Genomic DNA, 24,000 nt, shown 5'->3' on the forward strand with positions numbered 1-24,000 from the left:
CACTCACTCACTCTCTCCCACACTCTCTCTCTCTCTCCCCCACACACTCTCGCTCTCTCCCCCACACACTCTCACACTATGGATCTGGATATCTTAACTGCCCTATACTACACTGAAATAACCTATACTGCTTACTTCCAGATCTGACTCAAGCTTCACACGGAAGACATCGAACCCCCCCTAACCCAGAAGACAGGTAACGAACACCTCCCCTCCAATGTATAACATTGCGGGAATGAGGGTACCTGGACTTTGAGGGTCTGCGGATCAGGTAAGATCCCAGACGGGATTGCTGCTTTAAATATTGTGAAGCGGGGGCATCCAGACACTAGTTAAGGGGTGCAGGAAACTAGTCATCCACATCTGGCTTTTTTTTTCTAGATTTGACATTTATACACACACACACACACCAAGGACTAATTGTAGTATAATGTAATACAATAAATAAACTAATATCAAAAACGAATGTTCTTACTAGGAATTTATTCAATTTATTTAATTTATGGCTTTTTTTAAATGCGTGGCTGGGGGCGGGACTAGAGGCGGGGTTGGGGGCGGGACTAGGGGCGGGACTAGGTGGCGAGTAGATTTTTTGGTTCGGCGAGTAGATTTTTGGGTGATTTGTCAAGCACTGTATATATATATGTATATATATATATATATATATATATATATATATATATATATATATATATATATATACAACAGTCAATGGAAAATAAAGGCTTATCTGTTTCCAGGGTTGCTGCCTTTTCTCCGGATTATCAGCATCCAGGTTTAGAAGTCTTATTTGTCAGCTCCAGAGATCTGTGTTCTCTTGGTCAGTCTCTCCTGGGAGACTCAAGAACCTCTGCTCTGTTTCCTTGTTCAGCTCACAAGTGAGCTAAGGAGTCTCTCTTCCTGTCTCAAAGGCAGGCTTTTTCTACCACCTGCAATCAGCCAGGTGGTGTTAGTTAATTGCCTACCAGCAGTTAACCACCACACTGCTGGATTAGAGGCACATTTGTGAACAGGGATAAGTCCCCTGTTACAGCGAGACACTCTTCAGTGTGCGTTACCAAGTGACGACACAGGTACACCCCAGGCTCCCAGCAGCGGAGGTTCATTCCTCCTGTGAGCCGCAGGAAAAGCTGCACACACACTAGCCACCATATCTCCCAGGGGGTGGTGGAAAGTGCGCTAAAATTGGAGGCGCTGCTGAGATCTCAGGCCTGGGGCGCCCTACTCAACAGTCAAAATTTGTGAAAATCCTCCAAACGCCATGTTTACGCCCACGCAGCAACAGGTCCATGACTGGGCCGTAAAGCTCTGAGAACCTCCGCAACATTTTCATGTTCGTGGTACGAAGTGAAAAGATCCCCTGGTATGAGCGATGTCAGGATCATCAGCAGAAAATATGATACCGATTATCAGGGGAGTGTAGTGTTACTAGCCACAGGGCAAGAGATATGCCCCGAAGATGCCCCTCAGGTTATATACCTGCCAGAGACTTTACCACAAGGGTGCCCACTCATATACCCCTGGGCTAGCATCCCCCTATGCTACTGTCACGCCTGTATGCCCGCAGACCTGGCAAGACCCCAATACTGAGGTGGGGAACGGTATTACACCACACACCCACAGCAGTGGGAGCAGTGTGGTATAGCGTTGCTGGGCCTGTTGGAAAAGTGGTTAGGGATACTTGCAACGTCTTGTAGGGTTTGCAAGTAACGTAAGCATGGTCGTGTCCGTAAACGTAAGAATGGTCGTGTCCGTGTGCCAATGTCCAGGGGTCCAGAGAGTAGAGTCGTCAGGGTACAAAGCCAGGTCCAAAGATGCCAGAGGTAAACGAGGTAGTGTCCGTAGCAAGGTTCAAAGGGGTACAGAGAGCAGGGGTAGTCCCAGGACAAGCAGGGGTCAAAGCCAGGGAAATCCAAAAGTAACACAGGAGCAGGATACAAGCAGGAACACAGAGGGAGCACAGCATAGGTCAGCACACACAGGGAAACAGGAACTATACAGAGCGACGATAGAGAGGACAGACAGGGATTATAAAGGAAGACACACCAATGGGAGAGAGGGGAGGAGCAGAGAGAGAAGTGGGAGACAACAAGGATAGGGTCAGTGAGAGAAGAGGAGGAGACAGAGGGATCAGACAGAGAGATAGCTTGCAGGGAATGAGAGGAGGAGTCAGGAGAGTGACAGGCCTTAGAAGAAGAGCATGTGCGCGCGCCCCTCTGTAAGCAGAGAGTGCGCACGCACAGGCTGCGTCACAAGATGCGCGGAGAGCCGAGAACCGGATGGGATCGCTACCGGAGGTGTGTGACTGGCAGCGGGCATAGAGAGTGTCTGGGAGTGGTGAGCGTTGCCGCAGGGGCTCGGGGACCGCGCGGGGTGCGCGAGACTTGTGGGGCATGCGCTGAGGCAATGGGGCAGAGAGAGAGGAGGACGGAGCGGGACAGGAGTGGGGAAAGTGCAGAGGGATTAGTAAGAGAGGGAACAGAGGAAGAGAAAGAAGGGGAAGGAATCCCCTGAACCATCACAGCTACCTTCCATCCTGGACCCTCCACAAGGGTTCCCCCACCTATCGAGGTCTCCACCTCCTCTTACAACCTCGGGCAGTGGAGGACCATAAATATGGCCACCAGTACTCCGGCCAGACCCGACATACCCCTACCCTGGGTAACGGTCACTTTTAGTACCATGCAAAGGGCCACCAGCTGGGCCGGGAGTCTACCACAGTCACCTCCCACTAGCCCCAGGCGAGAAGTTCTATGCCAGTCCCTAGTCCAGGGCCTGGGACCGATAATCACTTAACAAGTGGCGGCTCTGTCCTGGGCGTGACTCTACCGCAATTAGTGGAGGCCCTAACCATGTCCTCCCAAGCACAAAACTATAAGAAACTAAAGGCTTTCTCCGGGACGACTCCTACCCCCGTGGGCGAAGAAGGGATCGATTTCTGAGGGAACACACCCTCAAGGTACTTGACGAAGGTACTTGACGAATGGCCCTGCTTCGAGGCGGTAAAGCAACAGAGAATCTCCAGCCTCCAGCATCCACCATGTCAGTATGCAATGTGATCAGGACGCCGACCTCTCAGCCCACCAGATCGTGGATCTGCTGATGCAAATCTATGGAAAGGATGAAGACGAAAGTGAACTGTGGTCCAAATACTATGGCCTCAGACAGAAGGATGGAGAAGACCTGTCCCTATTTATTCAACGGATCCAGTTGAAGCTGTGGAATCATAATATCATTTCTGCTTCCACAGTAGACGAGTACCGGCATCGTCTGCTATGGCTGTGGCCAGAAGGTCACTTTTCAAAGAATTGTCCAGAGAGAAAAAAAAAACTCCAACTAGGATGATCAATCCCCAATTCATGATCTGCAAGGTCCAGACAGCAGATACCAGTCCCCCGCCCGTTGAAAGTGCATCAGCGCCAACCCCTGAAGAAACATCTTCATCAGACGCTTACTGTCGCGTAGGACCGGCTGCCATTATCCGTGTCCTCGTCAACGGAATATATGCATCGGCGTTGCTGGACACTGGGTCTCGGGTGACTATCATGTACATTACATTCTATGATCAACACCTCAAACATCTGCCATTACAGTCTGCAGACAAAATGAAGCTGTGGGGCCTCAGCAACGAGGATTATCCCATCAATGACGTGGTGCAAGTTCAACTGGAAATACCCCAGCTAAACACCAGCAAGTCCCACACCATGGATATGGAGGCCCTAATCTGCCCTGAGCCCCAGGAATACCTGAGTTCCCCAATCATATTGGGGACCAACACCGATGCAGTGCGGGCAGTGATCAGAGCCTACTTGCAAGATGCTGGAGAGCTACAGTACCCCTGTCTGCCCTGCAGATCCGCCCTTTTCTGTGGGAAGAATGTTACAAAGAAGGGCATGGGATCATCTACAACCTCCGAGTGGTAACTGAGATTCCACCAGGGGGAGTAAAGCACATGGCCGCAGTGTGCTGTTACTCTGGCAGAGACGAGGCCGATCACTTCTTCTCACTAGAAAGTACACCGGAGGAAGACGCTCAACGAGGCTACAAGATTGTGCCCAAAGTGTGGGAATGGACATCCAAGCTGCTGGGGAGGATCAAGGTGTTCGGCCAGAACATCTCCCCTTACCCCATGTCCTGCAATGAAGGCCAACAATTGGGGCGAATATATCCAGTTACGCCCGTCGATACGATGGCTGTGCAAGCGACCACCGCCGAGGTACAAGATCCGCCAGCCTGGCTGACCTTTGACTTCAGGGACTCGACCCTGTCCACCGAGTGGAGGAAGCGGCTGACAGACAAGTTGGAAGCATGATGGGAAGTCTTCTCAATGAGCGAGATGAATGTGGGCTGCAGCCGAAACGCCCAACACACCATCAGGCTAAATGATATGACTCCCTCCAGGGAACTGTCCTGTTGCATCGCCCCCCGAGATGTGGAGGACAGGAGATGAAGAAAGAAGAGTGGGTCAGTCCACTGTGTGTGGACTATCGGACACTGAATAATCGTACTGTGCCTGACCAATATACCCTCCCGAGAATTGAGGAGCTTCTTAATGCACTATCGGGGAGCAAATGGTTCAGTGTGCTGGATCTGAGATCTGGGTACTATCAAGTACCAGTGAGTGCGGACGAACAGGAGAAAACGACATTCGTGTGTCCTCTGGGCTTTTACCAATTTATGCGTATGCCCCAAGGCATTTGTGGAGCCCCAGCGACGTTTCAACGCCTGATGGAGAAAACCATAGGTGACATGAATCCCCGGGAATGCTTGGTCTACTTGGACAATATCATTGTCTTCGTTAAGACCTTGGAAGAACATGAAGAACGCCTGTTGAAGGTGCTGGATCGGCTAGGCAAGGAAGGCCTGAAACTGTCCTTAGATAAGTGCCGATTCTGTCGCACGTCCGTGACATATGTGGGACATATAGTGTCTGCGGAAGGGATAGCCACAGACACTGACAAAATAGAAGATTTTCAGGCTCAGACCTGAGAACGTCTTGGAGCTCCGTTCATTCCTAGGCTTCTGCCGCTACTATCGCCGTTTTGTGGAGGGGTATTGCAGTCGAGCAAAAGTCGTGAACAATATAACCGTGAACAATATAACCTGAGGATACAAGGCAAAAAGGCCACCTCGGCAAAGATCCCATTGTAAAGGGTGTGCTCGCTGAAACAAGGACAGGACCGCAGGGCTGAGGTGGGGATATGAAAGCATCGACCTGAGACCGCAAAGCCGGGTCAGGATTGCGGATTCCGTCTGGTGGCAGTAGCCGGGTTGGGATTGGAGGAGGCAGGGTAAACATTATCCAAGGCAGGTGGCACAGGAGTGATGGTTGAGGTCACAGGCTGGGGTCAAGGTAGGCGGCACAGGATGATGGTCACGGTCACAGGCTGGGGTCGGCATCAGGAATACTTCAGCAGAGAGCTTCAGCTGAGAGCTTCAGCATAAGAGCTTCAGCGTAGGAGCTTCAGCGCAAAGGAAGGTCTCCAGAATAGAGCAGCTACAGTGCAGGGGATCCAGTGCAGATGCTCCAGCACGGGAGGACCTGTGGAACAGGAGACAAGGAGACTGGAAGCTTCAGTATAGGCGCTGCAGCACAAGAAGGCCAGACCAGCCAAGCTGGGGTGCTTGTGACAAGCACAGATACAAGGCAGAAGTGTTGAAGGCATCAGGAAGCAGAGTATGCAGACAGGCCACAGAAATACTGAAGCTTTGGTGCTGAGGATCCAGTGCTTCAGCACAGGAGCAGGAAGGCCCAAGGTAGGCCAGGCAGAGATGTTTGTAGCAAACACAGGTTAACAGGAAACAGTGATTCCAGAATTATACTCTGCCACTTCCTGATGGAAGGGCTGAACCTAAATAGCACAGGGAGCCAATAGGGACTGAGCTGCATAGCAGGCTTCCTGAAGCAGACTGCAGTGTCAGTCCAGAACCAGATGATTCCAATTGTCCAGTACAGGGAGGGCTTTGCCTGAAAGCTCTATAGCCCTGTAAGGGTGAGTTCCAGCCAAAGCCAGGACCAGAACACTTACACCCATTTGGCGACAAATGGATGGCCGCCTGTGAAACGGCATTCAATGCCTGAAGGGGAGCTTGACGAAGGCACCCATTCTGGTTTACGCCGACCCTGAACAGCCCTACATTCTCCATGTAGACGCGAGTCTCAACGGCCTATGTGCAGTCCTGCACCAGAAGTACCCGGCTGGCCTCCAACCAGTGGCCTACGTCAGCCGCAGCCTGACTCCCAGCGAGCAGAATTACCCAGTCCATAAGTTGGAATTCCTCACTCTCAAGTGGGCAATCGTGGACAAACTCCATGATTACCTGTACCGCGTCACTTTCGAGGTGCGGACGGATAACACTCTGTCAACATACATACTAACGTCCGCCAAGCTGGACATCACGGCCACAGATGGCTTGTGGCTCTTTCCAATTACCGGTTTACACTGAAATATAAACCTGGGCCCCTGAATATCGGAGCTGATGCTCTATCCCGAAGACCAGGACTGAGTAAGACCGCCGACGATGACCTCTGGGAAGAGATCCCTGGACCAGGGATGCAACCTCTGTGCTCCACGGTGGCCATCATAGAGGAAAGAGTGACCTTCTCAGAACTAAGGGTCGCAGATTCCTTGGGATGCCAATCCAAGGCCATTCCGGCCACCTACTGTGAGCCAGAGGGGATGAACATCACCCAAGACAAGATTATTGCATGGAAAGAGATGGTGCAATATCAAATACGGGATCAAGTGGATGGCATCATCCGCCAGGCCGTCTAGCAAAACAAGCCTGCAATACTGAAACGTGCTCCAAGTGACATGGTCGTGATACTCATGCGAGAAATGGATACATTTGAGATTGATAACAGTCAACTCTATCGGGTGGTACAATACCTTAACTACCTGGATAGAAGACAACTGGTTCTGCCCAGAAACCTACAACATATGGTCCTGAAAGCTTTGCACGGTGAACATGGCCATCTCGGTGTGGTGAAGACCTTTGGGCTGATAAGAGACCATTTTTTCTGGCCACGAATGCGTGAGTCAGTAAAGCGACACTGCGGCCAATGCTCACGGTGCATCCGGTGCACGACCTGCCCCACCAGAGCACCACCAATGGCTCACTTGAAGAGCTTGGGCCCCATGGACCTGGTGTGCATGAATTTCCACTGCATTGAACTAGACGCCCGAGGCATCGGCAATGTGTTGGTCATTACGGACCATTATACGCTCAAGCCTTCCCCACTAAAGACCAGAAGGTCATCACGGTGGCGAAGATCCTGTGGGAGCGATACTTAGTGCACTATGGGATACCCAACCATCTACATTCAGATGAAGGCCGGAACTTTGAGAGTAAACTCATCAGGGAATTACACAAGCTTCTCAACATCACTAAGTCCCGAACGATGCTGTACCATCCGGAGGGAGACGCTCTGCCAGAGTGATTTAATAGGATATTACTTGATGTGCTTGGTACCCTGAAAAGCGCTCAGAAAAAGGAGTGGAGCAAGCATGTGGAAACACTGGTACATGCATATAATTGTACCCACTATGAATCCACAGGATTCTCCCCATACTTCCTCATGTTCCGGCGAGAAGCCAGGCTGCCATTAGATGTGTGTCTCACGGTGTCAACAGACGGGATACACAACATGACGCACTTCCGGTATGTACAGCGGCTCCAAGAAAACCTGCAACAGGCTTATCAGCTAGCTGAAAAGTCCTCTTCCCAGCTAAACGCTAACAATACAAGACGATATGACCATAAGGTCAGACATCGGGAGATCTGTCCTGGAGACGCTGTGCTCCTCCGTAATCTCGGGATTCCCGTGAAACATAAATTGGCTGACCGTTGGCGAGACTGGGTGTTCGAGGTGGAGTAACAAATGCCTGGCCTCACGGTCTACCGTATAAAAGACGCGGGTGGCCGGGTAATTGTCTGGCACCGTAACCACTTTCTCCCTATCCCACAAGTGGGAGACTACGAGTCAGAGATACCGGCAATACCTCTGGACGGTGAGCCCGCAAGATTAAAAAACAATGAAGAAATTATAAACGAGACCACCGTGGATTCTATGGACCACGCCAAAACAGCGAACGAAACCACAGATGATCCTATGGAGCAGGGCTGCACAACACGCGGCCCGCGGACCGCATGTGGCCCGCCTGGCCTCTCTGTGCGGCCCTCGATGAGATTTAAAAAAAAAAAAAAAAAAACTTTGAAAAAAAAAAAAAACTTTTAAAAAAAAAATGGCGACGATTCCCTGCGGTCCCGGCGCGCATGCGCTAGGCCCGCTCCGTGGGGTGGAAGGGCAAGCAACTCTCAGCTCCTCTGCGGGCCCGATTCCCCCCCCCCCCCCTGCTCCCAACGTGGGACGGAAGGGGAAGCAACATGCAGCTCCTCTGCGGGCCCGCTCCCCCCCCCCTGCGACGGCCCCCCTTCTTCCCCCCTCCTTTCCCTCCCCACTCCTCTCCCTCCCCACTCCTCTCCCTCCCCACTCCTCTCCCTCCCTGGTAAACCCTCGCGGCCGCATGCTGTCTGTGCCCTCTAGGAGCGCGCACCAGCAAACGCGTGCGCTTCCTGTAACCCCCCTAACCCCCTTCCCGGCTCCAGCACGGGAACGCGCTCCACCAGTCCCGCGACCCGGAACTTCAGGGTCTGTTAGTAGAGCGCGGTTCCCCCTGCTTCACCTGCCATCGCCGCCATCCACCACCTCCTCTCCTCCTTTTGCCACCGTCGGCGGCAACAGAGTCTGCTACCGCCGCCAACATCATCTGGTAGGCATGGGGGATGCTGACTTGGGGGGGGGGATGCTGCCTTGGGGGGGGGATGCTGCCTTGGGGTGGGGGATGCTGCCTTGGGGTGGGGGATGCTGCCTTGGGGTGGGGGATGCTGCCTTGGGGTGGGGGATGCTGCCTTGGGGTGGGGATGCTGCCTTGGGGTGGGGGATGCTGACTTGGGGGGGGGAGGGGATGCTGCCTTGGGGGGGGGGGATGCTGCCTTGGGGGGGGGGGAGGGGATGCTGCCTTGGGGTGGGGGATGCTGCTGACTTGGGGGGGGAGGGGATGCTGCCTTGGGGTGGGGATGCTGCCTTGGGGTGGGGGATGCTGCCTTGGGGTGGGGGATGCTGCCTTGGGGTGGGGGATGCTGCCTTGGGGTTGGGATGCTGCCTTGGGGGGGGGAGGGGATGCTGACTTGGGGGGGGAGGGGATGCTGACTTGGGGGGGGAGGGGATGCTGACTTGGTGTGGGGATGCTGCCTTGGGGTGGGGATGCTGCCTTGGGGTGGGGGATGCTGACTTGGGGGGGGGGATGCTGCCTTGGGGTGGGGGATGCTGCCTTGGAGTGGGGGATGCTGCCTTGGGGTGGGGGATGCTGACTTGGGGTGGGGGATGCTGACTTGGGGGGGGGGTGCTGACTTGGGGGGGGGATGCTGACTTGGGGGGGGGGGGATGACTTGGGGGGGGGGATGCTGACTTGGGGGGGGGGGATGCTGACTTGGGGGGGGGATGCTGACTTGGGGGGGGATGCTGAGTTGGGGGGGGGGATGCTGACTTGGCGGGGGGGATGCTGACTAGGGTGGGATATGCTGGTTGCTGACTTGGGGGTGGGATGCTGACATGGAATGGGCTGGGGGGCTGCCGAAATGGGTTGTGGGGCCTGCTGTTATTGGTTGTGGTGCCTGCCGATATGGGTTGTGGGGCAGGGGGGGGAGAGTGATGAGAGGTGCAGGGGGGAGAGTGATGGGAGGTGCAGGGGGGAGAGTGATGGGAGATGCAGGGGGGGAGAGTGATGGGAGGTGCAGGATGATGATGAGGTGCTGGAGGAGAGACGATGATGATGATGATGATGATGATGATGATGATGATGATTTTACCCGTGCGGCCCAATTTTTTTTTCCGTGGAGCAGTTCGGCCCTCCGCACTTTATGAGTTGTGCAGGCCTGCTATGGAGGGACCCTCTCAAAGGGTACTCCAAAGTCACGGAGCCCCTCTCTGAGGAGCTACGGGTAAAGGGCCCAGACAACAAATGCCTACTCCGATGGTTCCAATGAGCCAACCTCTGGACCCAAGAAGTCCCTGCTTTGTACCACAAAGAGATTTTATAGAGACACTAGTACCCCCAATGGGAGACGCTGACCCTCAAGACTATGAACATTACTCCCCAGAGGGAGTTTAAGAAGGGCTTCGCCGAAGCTAGTGTGTAAGGTACCCTCCAAACCAGGTAACCTACGATACAATTGGGGCACCGCATTACGAGGCTCAGTAGTGGTCTCGCAGCAAGATCAAATCTGTGATTGTGATGTTCACAGAAATGTAAAGCCGATTCAATGTGTTAAATTATATACAGTATATGTTTGCATTTTTATTATACAACTTCTGTTAATGGTTATATACAATGTTCCCAAGTGGGGATGTTGGGATTTTCACCAGGGGGAGGATCTAGCCTGGGTACCCTTCTGGGCTCCCCTTATGGCCCCTTACCTCCCGATCTGCTGCGGAGTGGGGCGGGTACAGCCAGAGGTTGCAGGGGAGGCAGGGAGAGGTGCCAGTAGCTGCGGGGAGTAGTTGCAGGCATTGCGGGCAGTCATGCAAGATGACCGTGTCGCTGGAGGTCCACAGCGGCTCCCTTTGCAGGGCGCCACCATACTGATCAGGCACGCGCATGCGCAGTACGAGTTGTGCATGGGCAAAGGGATTCTGTGAGCGGCGGCCATTATAAGTGCAGGTCAGCAGGGGAACTATAATCCCCTGCAGCCCCTAGGGCTGCTAAACACATGGGCTGCTGCAGCCACTCGCATGGCTGGATTCTCCTGCTCTGCAGATTGTTACTTTGCGCGCGCTAGAGACCACGCCAGTCAGAGCTTGGACAAGAAGGGGGTAGGTTGGTTGTGCAGGGCATCTGTGACCCCTGCACTAGGCCAGAGACCCCCTTAGGCCCCAGCTACGCCCCAACTCACCTCAGCTTGTGGTTGCTGCAGGATGAGGCCCATCAGTTAGGGACACTGCCCCTGTAGTACCAGTGCGAGGGACACAGCCAGGACACGGCTGGGGCCAGACCATCAGTTACGTATGCAAGACTCTATTCAGTGTGGAACCCTCCAGCTGGACACTATCCTACGTGGAGGCGGACTTGTCGCTAACGGCATGGGACCGAATGGCCATTGCCCACAGTCTGCTTCACCAGGACACCCAGTCTGCACCCGGCAGGTATTACAAGTGCACCAACTGTAAACACATTAGTGGAGCAGCGCCGTCTCACACATTTGGGCGGGAATTGCTACTCGTGGACACCAGGATTATTGGGTGCCCGAGGGCTCCTCAGGTGGGGGGGTCTATTTCGCCAGTGTGTGGACACCAGGTGGGTGGTTATTGGAGGGCACGGTCGTGCATGACCGGGTGGTTGGACCTGTGTTTATATATGTTCAGTGTTCTTTGGCTGCAGTAAAACTGTTATCCGTGTGTTTTATTGCATGGGGTTCCTGTAACAGGGTTATCCCAAATAGTAGGATCCCATACAGGTGGAGGCGATACCAAGTGACGACTCAGGTACACCCCAGGCTCCCAGCAGCGGAGGCTCAGGCCTCCTGTGAGCCACAGGTAAAGCAATACACACACACTAGCTGCCATATCTCCCAGGGGGTGGGGGTAAGTGCGCTCCATATACATAAACATTTTTCATTTAACATTTTCCAATTATAATTTTTATGCATTGATTGTAATTCATTTTAATATTATTGTTATCTTATATCTCTTGGTTGTATTTAGTGCACAAGAATAGAAATCATTACACAATAGAGGTCATTATTTAATCTTTGAAAGCATATTTGTATGTACAACATTTATTCTAAGTGTTAGCATTTAGGTTAATCAGCTATTATAACATAATGAAATTTGGCTTCTGCTCAGCTTGAATAAATGGGGGGTGCAAAGGATAGGGCAATATGAAAACAAAAAGGAAAAGATCCTTGTATTTACATGCACTCCACCTCCACAGTACTAAAACAATGATAGTATACTGGAAAAAGATGGTATTCCATCTCCACTAATTGAAAATAATATTTATTATAAATTAGAAACAAAAAAGTGATGATTGGAATGTAAATCTAGTAGCGCTAAATGACTTTATTCTCAGGTATGGGAAAATTCCTAATTTCTACCTTAAGTCAGAATGTCTTGGCTCTTATGGACTCGTGTTATAACTTTACATTGAGGATCTATCCCCAAATACTGAAAAAGCAGCGTACTGCTAAACAACCAAAAGAATGCCAAAATAAAATAAACGTGCATACATATTCAATATTTACAGAGTGAATGTGGTAGCCTTTAGGACTATGTCTGATGTATAGAGAGGACTACAGTGCTCACTGAGGTCTGGGAGTGACTCCTTATTGATAGGGTGTAAAAAAATGTGATTGTGTTGTAGCAGAATGAGAATAAAATGGCATATATGGTGTTATCAGTACAGGCTGGGTTAATTATCAGCTCTGAATTATACAGCCCAAAACGTGGATGATTCCCACATAGATCCACATAAACTTTACTGGCCAAGTTCTTAATAAAATATAACCAAACGCTATATATATATATACTAGCTGATATACCCGGCGTTGCCCGGGCGTGGAAGTGCAGGGGGCATGGGGCGTGGAAAGGCGGGGGGGGCGTGGAAAGGCGGGGGGGCGTGGAAAGGCGGGGGGGGCGTGGAAAGGCGGGGGGGCGTAGAAAGGCGGGGGGCGTGGAAAGGCGGGGGCGTGGAAAGGCGGGGGGCGTGGAAAGGTGGGCTGGGAGTGGAAAGGCAGGGGGGCGTGGAAAGGCGGGGGGGCGTGGAAAGGCGGGGAGCGTGGAAGGGCAGGGAGGGCAGAGGGCAGGGAGGGGCAAAGGGCATGGAGGGGCAGAGGGCAGGGAGGGGCAAAGGGCAGGGAGGGGCAAAGGGCAGGGAGGGGCAAAGGGCAAAGGACAGGGAGGGGCAAAGGGCAGGGAGGGGCGAGGGGGCAAAGGGCAGGGGGGCAAAGGGCGGGGGGGGGCAAAGGGCAGGGAGGGGGGCAAAGGGCCGGGAGGGACGGGGGGGCAAAGGGCAGGGAGGGGCGGGGGGCAAAGGGCAGGGAGGGGTGGGGGGCAAAGGGCAGGGAGGGGATGGGGGGCACAGGGCAGGGAGGGGCGGGGGGGCAAAGGGCAGGGAGGGGCGGGGGGCAAAGGGCAGGGAGGGGCAGGGGGGCAAAGGGCAGGGAGGGGCAGGGGGCAAAGGGCAGGGAGGGGCAGGGGGGCAAAGGGCAGGGAGGGGCAGGGGGGGCAAAGGGCTGGGAGGGGCAGGGGGGGCAAAGGGCAGGGAGGGGCGGGGGGGGCAAAGGGCAGGGAGGGGCAGGGGGCAAAGGGCAGGGAGGGGCAGGGGGCAAAGGGCACGGAGGGGTGGGGGGGGCAAAGGGCAGGGGGGGGCAAAGGGCAGGGGGGGCAAAGGGCAGGGAGGGGGCAAAGAGAGCAGTGGGGGCAAAGAGAGGGGTGGGGGGGCAAAGAGAAGGGTGGGGGGCAAAGAGAGGGGTGGGGGGGCAAAGAGAAGGGTGGGGGTGAAACTGTTCCACGTTGAGCATGTTGTGATTTGTGCAGTAAACTTATTTCGTGTGTGCATGATTGCTGACAGTGGGAAGTGGTCTTTTTGTGATGGCCCGTGGCGGCATACGGAGTGGCGAGAGGGGGTTGGGGGTGTGAGCGGCTACTCGGTCTGGCCTGCGGTGGCATGCGGAGTGGCGAGGGGGGGGTGTTAGCGTCGTGTTTGAGGTCCGGCGTTGGCGGTGTAGGGTAAGTGTGGTGATCGAGGGTATTGTTGGGGGGGTGGAGATCTTGCTCGTTTTCGAGGACACGCGGCGGATAGTGCCGCGTGGGGTAAGAGCGTAGCAAAGGGGCCATAGTGGTGATAGGGGTGGTTCAGCACCGGGAAGGGCGGAGGGTGGGTGGTCAAGGGTGGCTAGCCATTGAGGAGGGCCAGAGGGGTGATAGTGGGGGTGGGGGTAGTGTTGTACTTACTTTTGGTGTCCTGGTGAGCGTCTCGTCAGCGTCTCTAGGGTTGAGCGGGCGTGTGTGTGTGTGTGTCTCTCTCCTTTGGCCCGTCACTCCGCCTCAGGCCTATGAGAGGTGTGCGGGGGCGGGCGGGCCAAGGGACCAATGAGATTTCCCCTAGGGACACAGGACATCCAGACAGGCATACAGTGCTTTCACAAATATAGTATAAGATATATATATATATATATATATATATATAGTCATTGGTATGGAGATTTGGCCCTGAGGAAGGTCCTCTACGAGGACCAAAACGTTGGCGGCCCTGTGTTCACAATACACATCTTTTGTATTACTGCTGCGGTGTGCTGTCTTTTTGTCATCAGGATTCTCCTGGTTACTACAAGTCTATATATATATATATATATATACTTATTCTCTATGGGACTAGCATCTGCTATTACAACCTTTTCTACTACAGTGTGCTGACTGACCTTCATGTGTATATATATATATATATATATATATATATATATATATATATATATATATATATATATATATATATAATCAAAAAATAAATAGATGATACCGTTCTGTGGCTAACGTAATGCTTTTATTTGTGCGAGCTTTCGAGATACACTGAGTGAAGAAAGAGTGTGTATGTGTATCAGTGTGAATAAAAATGAATGGAGAGCCCACAGTATATACAGTGCTTTACACAAGGTGTGTGTGGAGTGGATATAAATGGTGTGGGTGGGTGTGGACACAGAACGGTATCATCTATTTATTTTTTGATTATTGAAGCTCGGCTAACACGGTACTGATACCTCTACATGTATATATTTATATATATATATAAACCATAATACGGAGTATGGTGAGTAAAAAAAGTGACAAAAACCCTCCACAGGAAAGCAAATATGCAAATATAACTGTATGCTCATCTGCATGTCTTAGGCAGGTCTGCAACCCCGCATATATATATATATATATATAAAAAAAAATATATATATATATATATATATATATATATATATATATATATATATATATATATATATATATATATATATATATATATGGAATCCACAGAAGCAGCCGGCACTCCACTTGCAAGTAGAAAAAATTGGGTGCTTGTCCCATAAAGCAATAATAAACCATACGATACCGTTTGAAGCACGAGATCAGGAGACAGCACTCTGGTAAGTTAGATCACAAGTTTTTGTATTGAAAAAGACACATAAACTGACTTTTCGGTCCCCCAGTGGGACCTTTCTCAAGGTGATGCATATATATATATATCACAGATAGAGCGTAACAATGTTATCTGTTAATACTGATAGTGATGATTACCTCATGTAGTGAGACGGCTACTTCTCATTCCAGCAAATTGCTATTATAATTTACAGCTGTTTAAATCCCCTACTAATGTCAACGGGGTTTAGCAGCTATAATGGAATGAGATAGATATCTTGTAGTGATCTTGAGTGCTAGCCATGGATAAGCCCCAAGCTAAATCTCTCTATTAGTGGATGCCTCGTCAGCCCACATCAAAGTTTAAACTTGCTCAGCTAAACAAACTAGTGCACGGAGCTTAGAAAACGTGCAACTATGTTGCCGTCGCGCTATAGAAAGAATGACCGTGACGTCATTACTGCCCGACACGCGTTTCGTTTTAACACGACCTTCTTCGGGGGTGGGGTTTTTTTTGTTTCTAATTTATAATAAATATTATTTTCAATTAGTGGAGATGGAATACCATCTCTTTCCAGTATACTATCATTGTTTTAGTACTGTGGAGGTGGAGTGCATGTAAATAGAAGATCTTTTTTTTTTTGTTTTTTTAATCAGCGATTATGACACACCAGCAACCTGGCTCTCATTCTATATGGCCCCACTACTTATACATACAGGTTTTGTAACTGTTATTATGCATGTTCAGATTTTTTACATGTTGCTTAGCAACAGGGGCTATATAAATACAGAGCCTGGGCTGATTGGTCTCCCCTGATGAAGTCACATCACGTGACGAAACGTGTTGGGACGTAGCTGACGTGGTGACGTCATCGCGCTGTGGAAGAGAGTGTGGAGGTCTGTTTCTTCCCCTGCACGCCAGCAGCTAATAGCAGTTGATTGTGGACGCCGAGCTGCCTAAATATATATACAGCCTGCTGCTGGAGAAGGAAGCGCCGTCTACACAGCCACACTTTTCACCTGGAAGACGCACCAATCTGAGGCAGGAACCCATGGATGTTATAACTTGGTTCCTCAAGTGCCCAGCTCTATGGTTTTGAACGCAACCTTCACACGGTGACATCACCTTAGAGATTGTCTCTTGCATGCTTTAAAACTTCTACTCTCTTGTGAGTGCAGGTCCTACGGTCCGTGGTCATCTGTAGCTTTAACTATAAACTCCTAATTATACAGTACTATGCTATGGAGCTTGCACTTCTTTTTTTCTTTTAGGTATTCTATGATGTGACAACATCACTTTGAAGCAGCAGCCCACTCCATCAAGATCAACTATCACCTGGTTTTGGACTTTATCTTTTTCACTTTGAACTTTTACTGGTTTGATTTATTATATATTTAAAAAATCTTTTATTGCACATATTGAGTGGATATATGTACAGTTTTCTTTGTGTATATATAGCACATGTTATTCTTTTATCAGTATAAGCACTATCACTGTGGTGATTATTAGTGATCAACACTGTCTTTGATCTAATTATAAATCTATAAGCACTATTTTATATATATGTGTGATACGGTGACTAAAAACCCTCCACCTTGGCACTGTGTGCACAGGTGGCACTGTGTACTCATTTGCATGTCATTTCCCAGAATCCCTTGCTGCAGTGGAAGCACTGTATGCTAGGTGATATTGGCGAAAAGCAGGGTTGCAGACCTGTCTAAGACATGTGAATGTGTACACAAGTAATACATATGTTATATATATGTAATATTATATGTTTTATATATATATATATACATATATATATATATATATATATATATATATATATATATATATATATATATATATATATATATATATATGTATATATATATATTATATTATATAACTGTCCAGAAAACCAGGCACTCACATATGTGTAAATACAGGTGGTAGTAGGGTGCAAACCGTTCAGATGTCAGCCAGGCTGAAAACAGGACAGGCACTCAAAGATCCAAAGGTGAAATTTATTCCTCAACGTTTCTGCTCCCAATGGTGCTCTTGATAAAGGGAGCCCAAACGTTGAGGAATAAACTTCACCTTTGGATTTTGGAGTGCCTGTCTTGTTTTTATATATATAAAACATATATATAAATATATAAATAATTAAGAGAATGCCGACAAATATAGTAAGGCAAGAAATCATCCTTTTACCTTCAAGAAACTGGTCAAGGGCATGATTTGTGTAGCAAACAACCAATATTGGGTTGTGTCCTTGCTTCCAGATTTCTGAGTTATTCAATAGAGCATCAACAATTTTAATTCCAACATATGTCTTCCCTGCAGGAAAAAATAGAAAGATACAATAATGTAATCATATTCTTGTTTGACCCTCTCTTATTGCTCCGTTAATCACAAAAACAGCAAAGATAGACTTCTTTCGAGACCCCAAATGAATGAGAGTTTAGGTTTTTAGCCTAAAACATAAAACATTGCCTTTTCAGTCTATATCAGTCAGTCAGTGGGGCTATGCACAAAGCAGTGATAAGTGTTTTTAAGTGCCCTTTATGGCACAATATTGTGTGCAGCGTGATTCACAAAGCAGTGATAACACAGTCATTGATAAAAAAAGTTTCGCTATAAATTGCGCTATAAAGGCATTTAGCTCACTTAAAAACACTTATCACTGCTTTGTGCATAGCCACCAGTATATGAGACTCGTGTAAAATGAGAATTCCTCAAAAGCTTACAAAGAACAAACAATTTCCTACTACAATTGACTGGCAATCTGAGATGTGGGAATATCTTCAAATGTTTGCAATATTTTTGCAAATTTCTCAATTTCCCATTTGTGCAGTTCGTTTGAATAGCCACATTTCTTACAATGTTGCTACTTTTACATTTATAAAGGGCAAATAAACCGCTCATCCATGTATGTATATGTATGTATATTGTGCAACAGGTGCTCTAAGGGAAAAATAAATTGTATTACAGAGCAGATCCCAAAAGGATCAAAAAAGGCTCCCTCATATGTCGAGCACTCAATGTTGGGGTACAGTAGTAAGACTCACAGTGGTCTATCGGTGTAAATACCATTGATAGGACAAAATATGGCCCATCTTGACCGGAATAGCTCAGGAAAAATAATAAAATTTTATTTAAGTAATTTCAATTAGTAAGGTTTAAAACACATATAAAACATTCAAACATTAAAAAACCCCATTAGGAAGTGGTAAGGTGAGCAATCAATCAAACAGTTGGTATCAATATAATATACACATTTAGTTGCTCTCCACAGACGTCTTATTGTGGAATATAATTATTCCTGGACAAGCAGGTAAGTATCCCTTCAAGCCTATATAGTGAAAAATTCACAATGTATATAGTTATAGGTAAGGTGGTATCAGAGGTGCAATATATACACCTTTGTAATCAGGTGTATGCACTGGCTCAGGAATGGTATGCGAACTGTCACACAAACTAGGATGCAGTGCAGCGGGTGCAAGGGGCTCCGCTCCAAAGGGAGAAAACAGTGGTATATACTCTTATCACTAATATAGGAAAGCATAAGTACTAAGCACTTTTCACTATATAGGCTTGAAGGGATACTTACCTGCTTGTCCAGGAATAATTATATTCCGCAATAAGACGTCTGTGGAGAGCAACTAAATGTGTATATTATATTGATACCAACTGTTTGATTGATTGCTCACCTTACCACTTCCTAATGGGGTTTTTTAATGTTTGAATGTTTTATATGTGTTTTTAACCTTACTAATTGAAATTACTTGAATAACATTTTATTATTTTTTCTGAGCTATTCCGGTCAAGATGGGCCATATTTTGTCCTATCAATGGTATTTACACCGATAGACCACTGTGAGTCTTACTACTGTACCCCAACATTGAGTGCTCGACATATGAGAGAGCCTTTTTTGATCCTTTTGGGATCTACTCTGTAATACAATGTTGCTACTTTTCCCAAGAATTTAGCAAAAATGGCATTACACACTGTATACAAAGGGCTATGGTGAACTGAATTTAGGGTCGTGTGACCTGCACATTAACATTTGAATTCTTGGCGAATGTATTTTCAGCCGAATATTTATCATTTTCCCCCAAAATAATGATTTTCCTGTTTCGCGATCATCTGCAAAGATTTAGTTTATCTCTACTGGAAACTGACTCTAATTTGCTTGTGTAATAATAACCCATCCAGGTTTTGTAGTCATACTTGGTGTACTGTACAATTCTGGCAAAAGGAGTGAAAGCCTGAGTAAAGGATTGAGAGCTGGGGGAGTGAGGTTGATGGTGCTGACAATTTGACGGAAGAGAACGTAATTGTGGAGAAAGGGGTGGATTAAAAAAAGTGAGGAGGAGAAGGGGAGACTGAGACAAGCTGAGTGAGGGGTAGGTTGTGAACCGAGAGATGGAGATTGCGAGAGAGAGGTGAAATAAGGAAATTATACCGTGATCAAGAGCTTGGCATACAAATATAGGCGCAACCACTACACTAGAAAAAAGCACACGAAACCCCTATAGCAGACCACCTCAAGGTTAAGCTTAATGTTTAGTACGTTCATCATCACTCCACCTGCCCTCTGCAGGCATGCGTTGCCTTATTAACACTGTCATACCCTTTGAACTGTGTTGCCAAAGCAACCATATAAAATTATAAAATGCTGCTGACTTTGACAATAGTATAATATAACCATTCAATCTGTAAATATCACAATATAAATGGATTGAACAAAGTGTTTACTGTACCTGTTCCTGGAGGACCTTGTACAATAGAAAGCTCACTTGTTAAAGCCATCTGAAATGCTTCAAACTGGGAACTATCAAGTTCAAGTTCCTCTTTAGTTGGCCAAGTCATAAAATCAAGTACATCAAATTTTGGAGTTGTTTCAGTGTCCTCCTCGGAAGAAGTTATTTCTTGCTGTATGGGAGTTACAGTACTCCAAGTTGGATTACTGCTGCTGATTTGCTTCTGTGTAGGGCTCTGTTTTTTAATGGATCTTTCCAAACTATAATTTGAATGATTTTTTCCCAAATAAACAGGTGCAGACATTGTTGTATCACAATGAACAATGTAATTCTGAAATGGAATCTCACTGTCCACCATCTCTTTCAGCCCCTCCAGAACATGGCAATATGCTTCAAAATATGCCATTGTTTCGACCATCAGAAAAGTATCAGCTTCTAGCGTATGCTCTGCTAGCTTCTGTCGGCTTTCTTCAGTAAACATCAAAGTTATGATTCCATTTTGGAGATCAGTAACACTTCTGTCGGCCACTGTAGCAAACAACATGTTCTGAAAGTTGTCCTTGGAAAGGCAGACAAGAGCTCCATACAGCAGACGTCGCGAGATCTCCCAGGTGACTTGTTTTAAGTTGCTCATGCTAAATTTAACCTGGTGAACTATCCCAGCCCGGGTACAGAGTGGATACAAAATCTTGGTGTCAAAATAGATTCGAATATCATCAAATTTTGATTCAGCTAGATTCTTACTCTCCAAGGTCAGAAGCTGAGAAATTCCATCTCTTAGTGGACGAATGAAGTCTTCTCTCAATAAACGGAAGTGTGTGTCCAGGTATGATTTAGCATCAGGATATGATCTACTAATGATGTTTAAACGCATGTGAGGTTTTTGATCCGTATAAATGTCATTGTATGTTGGAAAGATTGATAGACTACGGAAGTCCTCATCCTCTATGTTTCCCTTGTTTCCAATCATGTAGATATTGTTATCTGATCTCAGCCTGCCTTCCTGCTTTTCCTTTTGTGAATGCTGGAGAGCATCATTGAGAGTTACCAGCTTTTGTTGCGTTTCCTCTGGAAAAGTCTTGCCATTTGTTTGCGCCTCATCAACAGCCTTTTCCAGAAGGGTTTTGACTATGGTTACTTCTGTAAAAGAGCTACATGGGAAAATACTAACTAACTCAGAGAGTAGGACAAGAGTATGGTCAATAAGTGGGAATGTGTTTTGATGAGTAGTGATATACTGTAAAATGCATGATGGTAAAACCTGCATTAGAAAAAGAGAACCATGGACTTCATTTAGTAGGTGTATTAAGTTCTGACGATTCGTTGTGCATCCAATGGCTTTATTTAAGACTGCAAGGAGACTCTCTAACAATTGAAGGTCAATGCTGCTTTCATTCAGAAGTTTCTTTAGGCCACTCCCTGGAGCTGCAAGTTTCATTACAATCTCTGAAGGTTCTAACTTTGCCATTGATGTCATTTCAACACTGTTCAATTCCCTCTCCTTCCAAAGCTGTCTTTCTTTGTTAATTACAGATGATTCTACGAAACTATAGTTGTTACTCTCCTCCAATACAAGATTAGGAACACTTTTCTTTCTAGTTTCAAAGGAATAGTCTTTTGGTTTGCAACCACTGAACTGCTCCTTCCCTGGAAACAATGAAGATTTAAAAAAAAAAAATGTTACAATTTTGAGAGTAAATAAATTATCTTTTTTAATGTATTTTTTAAGGCGATGAAGTACAGTAGATTTGCAGAATAGAGGTAGTAGGTGTTAACAGAGATGGCAACATCCAAGGAAGACATCAGTGAGATTTCAGTATCTTAGACTAAAAATGCGGTATGATGTTTTAATGGGAAAGTAATTATTTGTATTTACCACTGAGGCTACATTGAAATCTATGTTGGTGCTTATGCTAACATTCAATAAAACTGACTCAAAATCCATGAAAGTCAGTGATTAGCTTAACAGATCAAGATTAGTGCCATTACCATTTCCCAGAGTTATTTGGGGGGGGAGGGGGAGGGAATGACCACTTTCAGACAAGGGCAAACTATGTAGTTGAAGCTTTTATTTCCAACTCCACCCCTGTTTATGAAGTACTGAAGGAAACAATGATTTCAAGGATATGTCAAAAGGCAGGGGTACAGGAATCCTTATTCTAGTTAATAATGGGTTATAGGCAACAATTCTATTATTGAAGATGCAGTCCCTCCAAAGATGTATTTTTTTTAAATATCACAGCAAAATAAATCATTACTAAACATAATCTGCCTTCTTTTTTTAAATCTTTCAAATCTTCGAAAAAATTAAAAAATGTAAGCAAGGGCAAGCATACAATGGCACCATTTTATTACACATCTTAACAGATACTGTCTGTGACTGACAACCTCTATAAAAGAGAGGAATTGTTTGAAGGGAGAATGTACAGTAGGTAGACGTTAAAGACAACAAAAACAATAAACAGACAAAACAGTTGACATACTGTAGGGGGAACATTCACTAAGTCAATGGCAGTTAATGTGGTATCACTGTATGACAATCCATGTTGGAGTTTAGTAAATCTCAGCTTAAATGTATATATATATATATATATATATATATATATATATATATATATATATATTTGATAGAAGGTCACTGGCACATCTGTAGGTAATCAGCAGTGGGCTGGGCAGGCATCCCCCTGAGGAAGATCCCCCTGTGCGATCGAAACTTTGGAGATATGTGCTATATGTTTAATACATAATACTGCTTCAAACTGTCTGAGTGCTGTCGCCTCTTTGCCGCTTCATGGTAATGTATATGTGTGTGTGTGTGTGTGTGTGTGTGTGTGTGTGTATGTATATGTATATATATATATATATATATATATATATATATATATATATATATATATATATATAGAACACACAAATGAAAAGGACAAAGACAACCCCCTTGTTAGCACTCTAAATTACACCTAAAGAAAATCTACTAATAAAGATTATATTGCAAGAACCAGATGCACTGCAGAGTCAGAAAAATGAACAAGATTTTATTGGAATAACAGCAAGACACACTAACTTAAAAACATGAATATACTAAAGACAGCCTAACAAAATATATGTATCAAAAATATATTGGATAAAAGGGGGACTGTTAATCTAGTGAATGAATTCTATTTTACCTCAAAAAAACTAGAATGTGTCTAAATGAATATAAATTGTAACACAAAAGTAGTTTAATATAACCCTTGAAGGTAATACAAAATATTATAAATCCCTACTGGCATGAATGCCTAATAGAGAGATATATGATGGATTGTGGCATGGAGGAAAAGTATATGATCAATGACCCAGTATACAGCCAGGAAAAATAATATATTACCAAAAATAAAGGGGGAAGAGAAAGGCAAACAGGGAAAAAAATGATATAAAAATAATAATCATACCCTGCCTAGCAATTCCCAAAAAAAAGAAAACAATGAGAACTGATGCAGCAAACAAAAAAATATACCTATTAATGACATGCTAACAAACAGAGTCATACAAATGGAAAATACAGCAGTGCATAGCACTGCAAGGACAAGTAATGCCCAGACAGCAAAGAGAGTTAATACTCAGCTGTAGCAGGGTTGCGTGAGGCATGTGTCCATCAGATTGTAGAAGGTTTGTTCCAATGTTTGTGCATAGCAGAAATAAAGAGAATCAAAAAATGCTGCAACAGATCCTTCACAAGTCCATCCAAATAAAGATTACATGGGGGCTGTCAGAGAGTAAACACTCAACGCGTTTCACCCGTCGGTGGGCTTCTTCCCGGAGTGGTAAATATATAACACTGCTCGCCTGCACTTTAAATTTTACCACTCCGGGAAGAAGCCCACCGACGGGTGAAACGCGTTGAGTGTTTACTCTCTGACAGCCCCCATGTAATCTTTATTTGGATGGACTTGTGAAGGATCTGTTGCAGCATTTTTTGATTCTCTTTATTTCTGCTATGCACAAACATTGGAACAAACCTTCTACAATCTGATGGACACATGCCTCACGCAACCCTGCTACAGCTGAGTATTAACTCTCTTTGCTG

At 46.8% G+C, this 24,000-nt stretch overlaps 1 protein-coding gene across 4 annotated transcripts in view; it reads right to left on the minus strand.

Annotated features, from left to right (window-relative positions):
* The window catches only part of LOC142487211 (NFX1-type zinc finger-containing protein 1-like), a 162,065-nt gene that overhangs the window by 116,390 nt on the left and 21,675 nt on the right, over window positions 1-24,000 (minus strand). For all 4 annotated transcript variants that reach the window (XR_012799167.1, XM_075586049.1, XM_075586051.1 and 1 more), the window contains exons 5-6: window positions 19,935-21,581; window positions 17,382-17,507 (exon numbers count right to left, since the gene is read on the minus strand). Coding sequence is in view for 3 of the 4 variants with exons in the window: in XM_075586049.1 (XP_075442164.1) it covers window positions 17,382-17,507; window positions 19,935-21,581 (1,773 nt within the window). In the remaining variant the exon portion in view is untranslated. The remainder of the gene's footprint in view (window positions 1-17,381; window positions 17,508-19,934; window positions 21,582-24,000) is intronic.

The sequence above is a fragment of the Ascaphus truei genome, chromosome 2, assembly GCF_040206685.1.
Source record: "Ascaphus truei isolate aAscTru1 chromosome 2, aAscTru1.hap1, whole genome shotgun sequence".
NCBI classification, from domain to species: domain Eukaryota; kingdom Metazoa; phylum Chordata; class Amphibia; order Anura; family Ascaphidae; genus Ascaphus; species Ascaphus truei.